The sequence below is a fragment of the Lontra canadensis genome, unplaced genomic scaffold, assembly GCF_010015895.1.
Source record: "Lontra canadensis isolate GAN:19392208 unplaced genomic scaffold, GSC_riverotter_1.0 scaffold99, whole genome shotgun sequence".
Taxonomy (NCBI): Eukaryota; Metazoa; Chordata; class Mammalia; order Carnivora; family Mustelidae; genus Lontra; species Lontra canadensis.
Genome location: NW_022631093.1, coordinates 3884927 through 3898120, shown reverse-complemented (window position 1 = coordinate 3898120; position 13194 = coordinate 3884927). Strand labels below are relative to the sequence as shown.

General features: G+C 43.4%; 1 protein-coding gene across 2 annotated transcripts; it reads left to right on the top strand.

Annotated features, from left to right (window-relative positions):
- Window positions 1–4358: 4358 nt before the first annotated feature.
- Window positions 4359–11722, top strand: CDKN2AIPNL (CDKN2A interacting protein N-terminal like). Of its 2 annotated transcripts, XM_032837705.1 has the most exons (4): window positions 4359–4759; window positions 6057–6156; window positions 10587–10630; window positions 11456–11722. In XM_032837705.1, exons 1-3 carry the CDS (start codon window positions 4374–4376, stop codon window positions 10599–10601), a joined length of 501 nt encoding a protein of 166 aa, XP_032693596.1. In that variant the 5' UTR covers window positions 4359–4373; the 3' UTR covers window positions 10602–10630; window positions 11456–11722. The 2 variants fall into 2 exon arrangements, with proteins under 2 accessions (XP_032693596.1, XP_032693597.1); XM_032837706.1 differs by lacking the exon at window positions 10587–10630.
- Window positions 11723–13194: the final 1472 nt, after the last annotated feature.

The following is a 13194-nucleotide window of genomic DNA, read 5'->3' as shown; positions in this document are numbered from 1 at the left end:
GGAACTTGTGCACAAGGGGAACCAACATAAATCTGAAGTCCATGCTGCTCCCTGGGCTGTGAGTCAGAATGTTCTTTGTCTCTGTGTAGGAGGCTTCTGTCTTTTATCAGCAGCCGTTGAAACTGTGGCACAGTAACTTGTTAGCTTGCAAGTAGGGTAAAGTCTTATATCCTTTATCCCTCTTGACAACCCATACCTTGCATCATATACAAAAATTAACTTGAAATGAATCATACGTCTAAATGTAAAACCTAAAACTTTCAGAAGAAAACAGAAAACGTTCATGTCATTGGGTTAGGCAAAGGTTTCTTAGACCAAAAAGCGTGACTCAGAAGATATAAATCTGTATTTCATCAAAATTTAAAATTTTTGCTCTTCAAAAGACAGGATTTTTAGGGCAGCAAAACTATTTTGTATGTTACTATAATGGTGAATACATGTCCTACACATTCAACAAAATCCATAGGATGTACAACTTCAAGGGTAAACCCTAATGTAATCTATGGACTTTGGATGATAATGATGTGTCAAGGTCACAAATGTAGGGTACTAGATGTTGATAGTTGGAGGGAGGGGAGGTAAGGAGGAGATGGAAACTGTATCTTCTGCTTATTTTTGCTGTAAACCTAAAACTGTTCTTAAAAAATAACATTTGGGTGCCTGGGTGGCTCAGGGGTTTAAAGCCTCTGCCTTCGGCTCAGGTCCTGGTCTCAGGGTCCTAAGATGGAGCCCCACGTTGGGCTCTCTGCTCAGCAGGAAGCCTGCTTCCCCAACCCCACCCCCTGCCTGCCTCTCTGCCTACTTGTGATCTCTGTCTGTCAAATAAATAAAATCTTTAAAAATAAATAAATAAAAAACATTTTTCTTTTTCTTAATGGCAAGGTATCTGAATAGATATTTCTCCAAAGATAGGCAAATGGCCAGTAACCACATGAAAGATGCTCAATATCATTAGTTCTTAGGGAGATATAAAACCACAGTGAGATACAACTCTCTGCCCACTAAAATGACTGTAGTAAAAAAAAGGGTGGGAGGGGAATTAGTAATCGATAGCAAGGACTGGAGAAACTGGAACCCTCATACATTGCTGGTGATTATCTAGAAAGGTGCAGACACTGGCAAACAATCTGCTAGTCCTTCAAAAGGTTAAACACAGACCCAGCAACCCACTATATATCTAAGACAATTGAAAACGTATATCCACACAAAAATGTGTACATGAATATTCACAGAAACATTATTCATAATAGTCCAAATGTAGCAACAACCCAGATGCCCCTCAAATAATGAATGGATAAACAGAATGAGGCATATCCATATAATGGAGTGTTTTCTGACCACAAAAAGGAATGAAGAACTGACACAAGCTACACCATAGAGGAACCTCAAGAACATGATGGAAGTGAAAGAGCTAGACACAAAAGACCACATGCCATACGGTTCCATTTATATTATATGTCCAGAAGAGGAAACCCATAGAGACAAAAAAATAGATTAGTGGTTGCCAGATGCTGGAGGGAATGGGGAGGAATTGCTAAAGGGTATGGGGTATCTTTTGGGGGTAATGAAATGTTCTATATTCAGCTTGTGTTGATAGTTGTGCAAATCTGTGAATATACTAAAACCATTGAATTATATACTTTAAATGGGTGACTTTTATGGCATGTGAATTCAATCCCAATAAAGAGTTTTTGTTTGTTTATTTATTTGTTTGTTTATGGAGATGAGGTAGGGGCACCTGAGTGGCTCAGTTGGTTAAGCACCGCCTTCGGTTCAGGTCATAATTCTGGGGTCCTGGGATCGAGTCCCACATCATGTTCCCTGCTTAGTGGGAAGCCTACTTCTTCCTCTCCCTCTGCCTGCCACTCCCATTGCTTGTGTTCTCCTTATCTGTCAAATAAATACATAAAATCTTTAAAAAAAAAATCTTAAAAAAAAAAAAAAGATTTTTTTTTAAAAGATTTTATGTATTTATTTGACAGAGAGAGATCACAAGTAGGCAGAGAGGTAGGCAGAGAGAGAGGGGGAGGCAGGCTTCCTGCCGAGCAGAGAGCCCAATGTGGGGTTCAATCCCAGGACCCCACGATCATTACCTGAGCTGAAGGCAGAGGCTTTAACCCACTGAGCCACCCACGCACCCCTAAATACATAAAATCTTAAAAAAAAAAATGAGGTAAAGGGGCACTGGTGTGGCTCAGTTGTTTAAGCCTCTGACTCGATTTTGGCTCATGTCATGATCTCAGGGTCATGAAATGGAGACCCACATGAGGCTCCAGGCTCAGTGAGAAGTCTGCTTGAGATTTTCTCTCTCCCTCCCCCTCCCCTGCTGTCTCATGCTTTCTCTAAAATAAATAAATAAATCTTAAAAAGAAAAAAAGTTGAGGTAGGAAAATTGATCCTTGTCTATATATGTACTCCATTCTGAGGAAATCTGAATCATAAAAACATGTTAGAAATAATAACCTGGGCAACAACTGGACTTGTGACAGGGCCTTGTAAAATGTTAATACTAACATTTCTAGACAATTTCACATCTTGAAAGAATAATGTAACAATATCATATTATTTTTAATAATACCTATTTATGCACTTTTGGGTTCTTATAACTCGTATGCATGTTTGAGTATATTTGCATGTAGGTAAATATATGTATGTGCAGATGTCCCATCATTATCCAAATGATGCTAAATAAGCTTATTGCTGGATGACCCCATAGCTTTTTCCCACCCCAGTGGCCAAGTTACCTGTGTGGCTACAGCTGCTGATAACAAAGCCTGGGTTCCTATTTCAGGACCAGCTTCTCACCTGTATAGCAGGTGACCAAGAATTTGGTTCAGAGGAGCCTCATCAATGCCTTTCAAAATTTGGTCAATGGCAGATGCAATCAGTTACCTGGAACCTTGATTCTGAGCATCCAGTGACAGGCCTGGGAATCTGCTATTTCGACAAGTCCCTCAGGGAGTGTGATCTGCACTCAATTTTGACAGCCCCAGCTGTGGGCACCTATTTCTGATTGCTGTGGAGAAGCTGAGACTGTTCATATTCTCCCTGCTTGCCAGGGTGAGAGTGGCATGCCTCCTTATTGCTAACCATAATGGGACTTCACTGAACCTGGTGCTGGGACTGCAGGCACAGACTTCTCATTACACTGCTTGGTATTTCCATGGGGTTTCTGCCTGCTGGGGTCCTGACATCCCATCAGAAGCTGCAGAAGCAGCAGACAGCACAGTTGCCTCTGAACCCTGGATCCTACTCACAATATACTGCAGTGGAGACCTGGATCATGAATTCTAGGCCTGGCTCTATTCTTTCCCCACAACTGATGAGGGATGAGTGGGCATCCTTTTAGGTCAATAATCTTTCAAGGGTGATGGGGGCTCAAGAGATTTCCCAAGTCCCGTACTTGAATGCTTCCAGGGATGGGAAATTCACCACTTACAAGTAAGCCCTTCTCTCAGTGGACCTGCTACCTGGCCCTTGAACGGACTCCAGAGTTATGCTAGTCTCACCTGCTCACCTCATGTGGACACATCTATTCTGGCTCCTTTCAAGAAACAGGGGTTGTTATTGCTCTGGTTAAAATTCTTCAGAGGCTCGCATTCCTCTTAGGATCCGGACCACAGTCCCTACCATGGCCCACTATCTTTGCTGATCTTTGCAGCCTCCCTCTTCCACTGTCCCCCACTCTAGGACCCTGTTTCACACATCTTGGTGTTCTCTCTTACCAGGCCAGGCCGAGTCTTGCCAGGGCCTACTTCTCTTTACATGTTTAACTCCTAATTCATCCCTCGGCTCTCCAGCAACATTTCCTTCATCTCCAAGTCTGGATCAGGTCCCTTGCTTATTCATGCTGCTAACACTCTGGACCTCTCCTCATGAACATCTGCCAACGCTGAACTTTTTCACTCAAGCAATTATTTCACCAGTGTTTGCCTCCCCCAGCAGACGGCAAAGTTCATTAGCCCAGGGATCGGAGTTAGCTATTTTGCATCCCCAGCATTTAGCAAACGGCCTGGCAGCTATTCAACTGGACGAATGGCTCGCTCCAGGAAGACGGGCCACAACCGGAAAGAGTGTTGGGACGACTGAGAATTAATCAAAAGCACACCCCAGGAGCTACACAGATAAAGCCCTCAGAACTGAGGGCACCCGTGTGCCGCCGGGTGCCCTGGGAGCCCTCAGGGCAAGGTCACAGCACAGCTCTATAGGCTGGCACCCAGCTGCCTAATGGGAAAGGGACACTCCGTCTTGGTGCTTGGGGGCCTAATTTTCCCTACCGGTTCCCCGCGGGGTCGACTGAGAACGGCCCCTGCAGCCCCAGGTAGACGCACGCCCGGCGCAGGGAGCTGGGGAGGTCTGAGGGGCCGGAGCCGATGAGGCCGCCGCTCCCGGTGAGGGCGCTCCAGGCCTGTCGTCCGGAGCAGTCGCGCGCCGCCGGGGCCCCTCTAGCCGCGGGCAGGTGGCGCGGTGCGAGTCGGGAAGGCGGCGGGTGGGTGCGGCCCTCAGCTGCGGAGGGCGCCATGGTGGGTGGCGAGGCGGCTTCCGCGGTGGAGAAGCTAGTTTCGGGGGTGCGGCAGGCGGCCGACTTCGCGGAGCAGTTCCGCTCTTACTCCGAGAGTGAGAAGCAATGGAAGGCTCGCATGGAATTCATTCTGCGCCACTTGCCCGACTATCGCGACCCGCCCGATGGCGGTGGCCGCCTGGACCAGCTGCTGTCCCTCTCCATGGTGTGGGCCAACCACCTCTTCCTGGGTTGCAGGTGCGGACCCCTGCGGGCTGGCTGACCCTGTCCCCTGCCTTCAGACCCGCAGTCCTCCCATAGGGCTGACCCCTGCCCAGTGCTGACCCCGCCCCCAACCTCCCGCCTCACTGGCCCGGCCTATGGCTGATTCCCACGCTGGCCAGCTCTTTGGAAGGACGTTCAACCTTTCAGAGCCTCAATTTCCTCGTTTGGAAAATCAGTTGTGATGACTACAGTATTAAAGAGGAAAAAAGAAAAGAAGAAAAAAGCATCTAGCAGGGGCTGCTATTTAGCAAGAGCTCAATCTATGGTGGGCGGTTACTTGTATTAATACTATTGGTTTAAACCTTTGAGGAGTACATATTAAATTTCTGGGCTCCTTCCACCCACGTGCCAAACGTGCAGACACAGAAACTGAGTTCCCCAGTTTACATATGAAAGAGCTGAGAGAGGGCCGTAGTGTTGTGGCAGGATTGTGGATTTTACCATTTATGGCAGAATGTACTCTGTGTCCTTTGGCTTTTTCTCCCTACTCCCCAGTCTGCTGGACTCTTAGCTAGAGCCAGCCTTTGCCTCTTTGCTTTTCCTGTTATGAAATAGTATACCTTTAAGGGACTGTTTGGAAATGCTCGATAAGGCACCCCTTGTACCCCCTCAGTGAAGAAAGTGTCAAATCTTGAAGCTCCCACATCCTTTTATTTTAGTGTCCTGAAATTGTGTTAGGATAGTAAAATGACTTGCGTTAGTCCTGGTTTCTGTGCCCCCTTTGGCTGTCTGATCCTAGTAACCTGCTCCCTCCAGCCCTTTTAACCACTTGGTTTTGTTTTCAGATGTTGGGGTTATTAGAACAGGATTCGGGGAAGCAGTGCCAAAGGCTTTTCCTCTGTTTTCTGGGTGCCCCTGGGAAATCCTGGTTAATGGGCTGCAAGACTAGGAAAATGTCATAAAATTGGACAGATGAACAAATGATTTATTTACATTAGACCAACATTGCACGTGCTTAAAAAAAAAAACATTTTGGCCCTCATACTGTGTCCATGAATATGTACTGCCATATATACAGTGCCTCTATTTTTGTAAATCTTTTTTTTTTTTTTTTGGTAAATCTTGAAACACCTGTTCTGTTGGCATTCCTATAGCCACTTCTGAATCCACAAGCCTGAGGAACGGTTTCCTAACCTGATGCTGAGCATGTATCCATTCCCTGTACTATCACATCAGAAGGCTGAGAGTTGAGCTACTTGCAATTTCTCATTAGCCCACAGTGACAAGTAATTTCTCCAAGGTTTTTATCTTACTACTTTTTATTGTGCAGTTACAACAAAGACCTTTTAGACAAAGTGATGGAAATGGCTGATGGGATTGAAGTGGAAGACCTGCCACAATTTACTACCAGAAGTGAATTAATGAAAAAGGTAAACAGGATTTCTAAGTGCATTTGAAATGGTATAGAGTTAATGGCCCCTGCTTCTATGTTGATGTGTTAGAATATATTGTTTACTCTCCAAGGATCTAAGCCCTTTCATTAAAAAATTTTAAAAATATTGGACACCTGGGTGGCTCAGTCAGTTGAGCATCTGCCGTCGGCTCGGTTCATGATCCCAGGGTCCTGGGATCGAGTTCTGCATCAGGCTCCTTACTCATTGAGGAGCCTGCTTCTCCCTCTGCCTGCTGCCCCCTCTGCTTGTGCGCTTTTTCTCTCTGTCAAGTAAATAAAATTTTTTTTTTTTTTTAAGATTTTACTTCTTTATTTGACAAAGGGAGACACAGTGAGAGAGGGAACACAAGCAGGGGGAGTGGGAGAGGGAGAAGCAGGCTTCCCAAGGAGCGGGGAGCCTGACATGGGGCTCGACCCCAGGACCCTGGGATCATGACCTGAGCTGAAGGCAGAAGCTTAATGACTTGAGCTACCTAGGTGCCCCAAATAAATAAAATCTTGAATTTTTTTTAAAATTTGTTAATGAAGTATAATTGATCTACATTATCCTATTTGTTTCAGGCATACCTCATAATGTTTTTATACATTATAAAATAATCTCTTAACAGTTACCCATCTTTCACCATGTAAAACTGTTACAGTCTTACTAACTGTATTCTCTGTGCTGTACATCACATCCTCATGACATAATTTATTTTATAATTGGAAGTTTGTACGTCTTAATCCCCTTCACCTCTGTCGCCCACCGCCCCCATCTGGTAACCAATAGTTCGTTTCCTGTATCTGTGAATCTGTTTTATTTGTTCATTTGTTTTTTTAGATTCCACGTATAAGTGAAATCATACTGTATTCGTCTTCACCTGTCTTATTTCACTTAGTGTAATGCATTCTAGGCCCAACCATGTAGCAAATGTCAAGATCTTTTTTTGTTGAGTTAGTATTCCATTATGTATATGTATAACAGCACATCATCTTTATCCATTCATTTATCTGTGGACATTAATTTATCAGCTTCCCAGAAAGTACTTCAGTCTCAAAGAGTACACCCTATTTGATTTCAAATAGTTTTCCTGGGGCTCAGCCCTGGGGCAGCTAGATAGTTGCTTGCTGCCTGAGTATGCCTATGCAGCACTAGGATCAGCTTTTACTTCCTAATTGCTTGTGGCAGATTCTTTGCTTGCTTTTTACTCTTAAGGGGTATTTTGCCGTTTTTTTTTTTTTTTTTTTTTTTTTCATTTTATTTATTTATTTGACAGAGAGAGAGATCACAAGTAGGCAGAGGCGGGCAGAGAGAGAGGAGGAAGCAGGCTCCCTGCCGAGCAGAGAGCCTGATGCGGGGCTCGATTCCAGGACTCTGGGATCATGACCTGAGCCGAAGGCAGAGGCTTTAACCCACTGAGCCACCCAGGCGCCCCTATTTTGCCGTTCTTAAAACTTGTTTTTTCAAGTAAATTTTGTTATACTTCTTTTTTTTTTTTTAAGATTTTATTTATCTGTGAGAGAAAGAACAAGCAAGAGGGAGAGGCAGAGGGAGAGGCAGAAATAGATTCCCAGCTGAGCTGGGAGCCCAGGGACCCTGAGATAGTGACCTGAGCTGAAGGCAGACGCTTAGCCAACTGAGCCATCCAGGCGCCCCTATACTTCTCTGTCTTAATATGTGGCCATAGTCCTTATAGTTTTTCTGGACTATTAAGAGATCAGAACCCTTTATGGTGTTTGGGTCGCAGACCAAGGGAAACTAAGGTTTTGTAATTGATATGGATGCCATCAGCCTAGTCATACTCACCTAGCTACCTTGAAGAAGCCTGCGGGGAGCCTCTACTTCTAGAGCACTTTTGCATTATGTCTGTTTTGGCTTCCTTCAAATAAAACTTAAGTTTTCTTAGTAGCCAAGTTTTAGACTATTGATACCAATGAAAATGAAACTCAGTTAATCCTGAGAAGTGAGATCCTTAAAGGGTATGTAGAGTTTTGCCAGTTTTTAAGACTCTTCTATTTATTTCGATCCTGAGAAGGAATCTTCTGATGTGTGTGTGACAGACTTGTGTGGTATTGAAGGCTGTCCCTTCTCCGTTGAAGCCCACCCTGGAAAGTGTCTTGGGGACTTCCCAGCAGTTCTTCTGTCTCTTGTCTGAAGTTTTTGCATGTAATAGAGGCTGGCAAACATTAAGCAACATTGCCAGCCCACATACCAAAAAAAAAAAAAAAACCCTTGATACTGAGCCATGCACCTGAAAGTGTTTGTCGTGGTTCTGCCTAGAATAGATGCTCTGCTCTAAAATTAGAGTTTAGGTGGGTTTTAAAGCCAGCTGGCAAGTAGAAATGAATCACCTGGCATTGTTGGCATCTTGAGACTGGACAGTGAAGGTAACTTAGGACATAATTTCTTTAAAGTAAGATTTAAGGGGCGCCTTCCTGGCTCAGTCTGTTAAGCATCCACCTTCGGCTCAGGTCATGATCTCAGCGTCCTGGGATTGAGCCCTGTATTTGGCTCCCTGCTTGTGGGGAGCCTACTTCTTTCTCCCCCTCCACCCCTCTCTGTGCCCATGCTGACTCTCTCGCTTGTTCTCTCTCTCAAATAAATACATAAAATCTTAAAAAAATAGGTTTAAAAATGTATACATATTCTACAGTTTTGAGGCAAATACATCTCTGTGGTCTATCCAACTCATTATTTTTTTGTCTGAGAGAGGAAATGAGCATTGTTCTCTGATAGGTGGTATTTGTCAAACGGTTGCAGTGTATGATTTTTCTTTGGATTCAATACAAATATATTGAACAAACAATCTCAGTTACCTGAACAGTCAACCCTAGGCACCTCTACTAGCCGTCTTTGTGGTGGACCAGCTTTATCCACTAGTGAGCAGTAATTAACAAAAGGCAGCAGCTCACTCAGGAAGGCTGTCATTACTAGGACTGTCAGAGTTAATATTTCCAAGCCATTGTCTTAAGGAGAAAGAGGAGTGATTAACTAGGAAGCTATCATTATTGGCTCACAGAAAGAATTTGTGAACTTAATTTCTTGGCCCATTTTTCTTTTTTTTTTCTTTTTTTTTTTTTTTTAAAGATTTATTTATTTGACAGACATAGATCACAAGTAGGCAGAGAGTCAGGCAGAGAGAGGAAGGGAAGCAGGTTCCCCGCTGTGCAGAGAGCCCGATGCGGGGCTCGATCCCAGGACTCTGGGATCACGACCCGAGCCGAAGGCAGCGGCTTTAACCCACTGAGCCACCCAGGCGCCCCTCTTGGCCCATTTTTCTTGAGAACATTTTTATCCAACAAGGAAAATGGCAGTACGGAAAGTGACTGGATGTGAAATGGGAACAAGAAGGTAGGAAAACAAGCATACTTGCATTTCAAGAAGTGCTTTTCTGTGTATTATGTCCAATTTTGGCAAGCTCTAAGGTAATGGAAAAGCAACTGCCGTGGTGAAAGAAGATGTGATTTTAAAGCGGCAAATAGGGGTGCTTGAGTGTCTCAGTGGGTTAAGCCTCTGCCTTTGGCTTGAGTCATAATCCCAAGGTCCTGGGATAGAGCCCCACTGAGCAGGGAGCCTGCCTCTTCCTCTCTCCCACTTGTGCTCTCTCTCTCTTGCTCTCTCTCAATAAATAAGTAAAATTTAAATAAAGAAAGAAAGTGGCAAGTATTTTGGAGTAATAAAACAAATTCAGCTTGTCAGATTACTGGATCTACCTTTTCCCCTTTATCCACTAGAAGGAGAAAAAGGCAGAAAAGCTGATTCTTACCCCATAGGCCAGTCTGTTGCCCCGAGCTCAGGATGAGTAAATCCCATGCCAAGACCTTGTATCAAAAGCCATACTTGTAGCAGCCAGAGCTGTGGCAGCTTCTGTGCTGTCGTAGTCTTGGTCTGTCCTATGGGAAATTTGAAAGATGTCTTAGGGGATTTTCTTTTCCTTTGGAGTAATGATGGTTTCTTTAGGTGATACTGCATTTTCCTAAAAGGGGAAAGGCTTTTCCTGAGGAATTTTGCTTTTTCATTGCTCAAAAAGACTGGAGTGACAGACTTAGCTAGGAAATAGGTCATACCTTGAAAACTCCGATTACTGAAAAGACTCTCAGATTGATTCACTTACACTGCTAAATGTTAAGGAAATCCAAATACAAGGTGACAGCCAACATGATTTCTTCACACCCAGCTTAAAAGTTGTCTAAAGCCAAGTTTAAATTTACCAAAGGTGCTAGAGAGCACCCAGAAAGAATATATCTGCTTCAGTTTGCCACTATTTGAAGACATGCATTTACAGTTTCTAATAGTGTGAAATCCAAAAATATATAACCTTCACATCTCCTAAATATCCTGAGTCAGTGTGAAATCTTGTGAATTACTACCTGGATTCAACTGATTTTAATTTAGAACAGTGTATGTTTATGTGATTCTGCTTTTAGAACACCCTTCACTGAAGAGCATGCCATGAAGAAAGTTATTTCAGGTATTTCTGTTATCACTTTAAATTCTCAACATTTATAGATTACAGGTGTCTCAAGACAAGAAAATTAGGCTCTAGCTTCCAAATAGATGGTATGTTCAATGTTTTGTTGAATTTTCTGTATGTAGTAAAATAATAATTTGAGTCTACTTTCCATCTAGGTAGTACATATTCTATCACTGCTTTATCTTGTTTTATTATTTATTTATTATTTATTTAAAAGATTTTATTATTTATTTGACAGAGATCACAAGTAGGCAGAGGCAGAGAGAGAGAGAGGAGGAAGCAGGCTCCCTGCTGAGCAGAGAACCCAATGCGGGGGCCGATCCCAGGACCCCGGGATCATGACCTGAGCCGAAGGCAGAGGCTTTAACCAACTGAGCCACCCAGGCGCCCCTGTTTTATTTTTTAAAAGATTTATTTATTTGAGAGAGAGTAAGCGAGAGAGAAAACACCAAGTGGGGGGAGAGGCTGAGGAAGGAGAAGCAGCCTCCCCACTGAGCAGGGAGCCTGATGTGGGACTTGATCCTGGGACTTCAGCACTATGACCTTAGTGGAAGGCAGACACTTAACCGACTGAGCCACCAGGCGCCCCTCACTGCTGTATTTTATGTATTTATTTATTTGTTTATTTTTTAGATTAACACATAATGTATTATTAGCCCCAGGGGTACAGGTCTGTGAATTGTCAGGCTTACACACTTTACAGCACTCGCCATAGCACATACTCTCCCCAATGTCCATAACCCACCCTCACTGCTGTATTTTAATTTAAAAGTTTGATTTGCTGGACTACATGGCTAAATAACCTTTTCTTTTTTTTCCCAGCATCAGAGCTGAGGCAGAAGATTCATCACATTTTCACCATCAGCAAGGCTTAGGAAGGAGGCTGGGATGAATGTGACATGGACCACAGCAGCTCTCTTAAGATTCCTGGTATTTCCAACATGTAGGAAAGAGGCAGTTGGAATGACAGTCTTGTCTAGATTGGAATTTTAAAAGGTCCATTCTTCCAGTAGCTATCATTGTAAAAGTGTGCATGGATATTTATGTATTTATAAATCATGCCCTTTTTTTCACTTTTTGAATGTCAAACTTTTTGTTAAAAATGCCTATTTTTTTTTTTATGTTGTAATAATTGCAGGTAATGAGTTTTACAATTTGGACTATTCAATAATGTGTTTTCAAGTCTAATTCTGTTTTATGGTTTTTCCCCACCCTGCACTGAGGCAAACCAGCCCTTATTTCCTTTTTTTTTTTTTTTTTTAAGATTTTATTTATTTGAGGGGTACCTGGGTGGCTCAGTCGATTAAGTGTCTGCCTTCAGTTCAGGTCATGTTGTCAGGGTCCTAGGATCAAGCCCTGCATCGGGCTCCCTGCTTAGCAGGGACCCTCTTTCTCCCTCTCTCCTGCTCCCCCTTTGTGCTTTATCACCCTCTCTCTGTCAAATAAAATCTTAAAAGAGATTTTATTTGAGAGAAAGAGAGCATGAGAAGGGGGGGCAGAAGGAAGAAGGACAAGGAGACTCCAAGCAGGGAGCCCGACTCAGGGCTTGATCCCAGGATCCTGAGATCATGACCTGAGCCAAAGGCAGGCACTTCCACTGACTGAGCCACCTAGGCGGCCCTATATCCTTATTTCGTTGTGAAGTTTATGCTATCTTTATGGCCACTGGCCACACACACTCATCTTTTTTTTTTTTTTTAAAGATGAGTGAGAATTAAATCATAGGTCTCAGGTACCCTAGCTCATGGGAAGAGGGCAATTTATAAAAAGTCACCTGGCCTTATTTTAAAGTGGACACCACATGCCATAGCTTGGTCCAGGCAGCCTAGCTGATCTATACATTTTTTAGAAGGTCTCCCAGGCAGCTGAGTAAAGCCCACATTATTTTTTTCTACAGGGACCCTGAAGGTTTTGGTCTTCTAGACTTAAGCAATTGCCTTGCACATAGCCCCTGAAGAAATACTTGTTTAATGCAATGCTGTCTTGCTCTGAAATTCTCATATCAGTTTTTCCCACTTAGTTAATATATATATTCTTTAACCTCTCCCTCTTCTTCTCATTGTTTTTTTTTTTAAGATTTTATTTTATTAAAAAAAATATTTTTTCAAGATTTTGTTAGAGCACCAGTAGGAGCAGCAGGCAGAGGGAGAAGCAGGCTTCCCTGCTGAGCGAGGAGCCTGATGAGGGATTTTATCCCAGAACCCTGGATTGAGCTGAAGGAAGATGCTTCACTGACTGAGCCACCCAGGTGTCCCTAAGATTTTATGTTTAAGTAATCGCTTCACCTAATTTGGGGCTCAAACTTAAACAACCTTGAGATCAAGAGTTACATGCACTACCAACTGAGCCAGCCAGGAGCGCTCTATTTATTTAATACCTACCATTAAGAACTTAAACCTCCAGGCGTAAATACTGAGAGAGGGACTTCATTTGGGGTCAGCAATATAACAGTCACAGCAGAATTCACTCATCACTGGGCTTGGTATTTGGGATAATGGTGAATAAGACAGTGGACCCTGTCTTAGCTGAACATACCGGTAGACCCAGGAATGCTGAAGAGG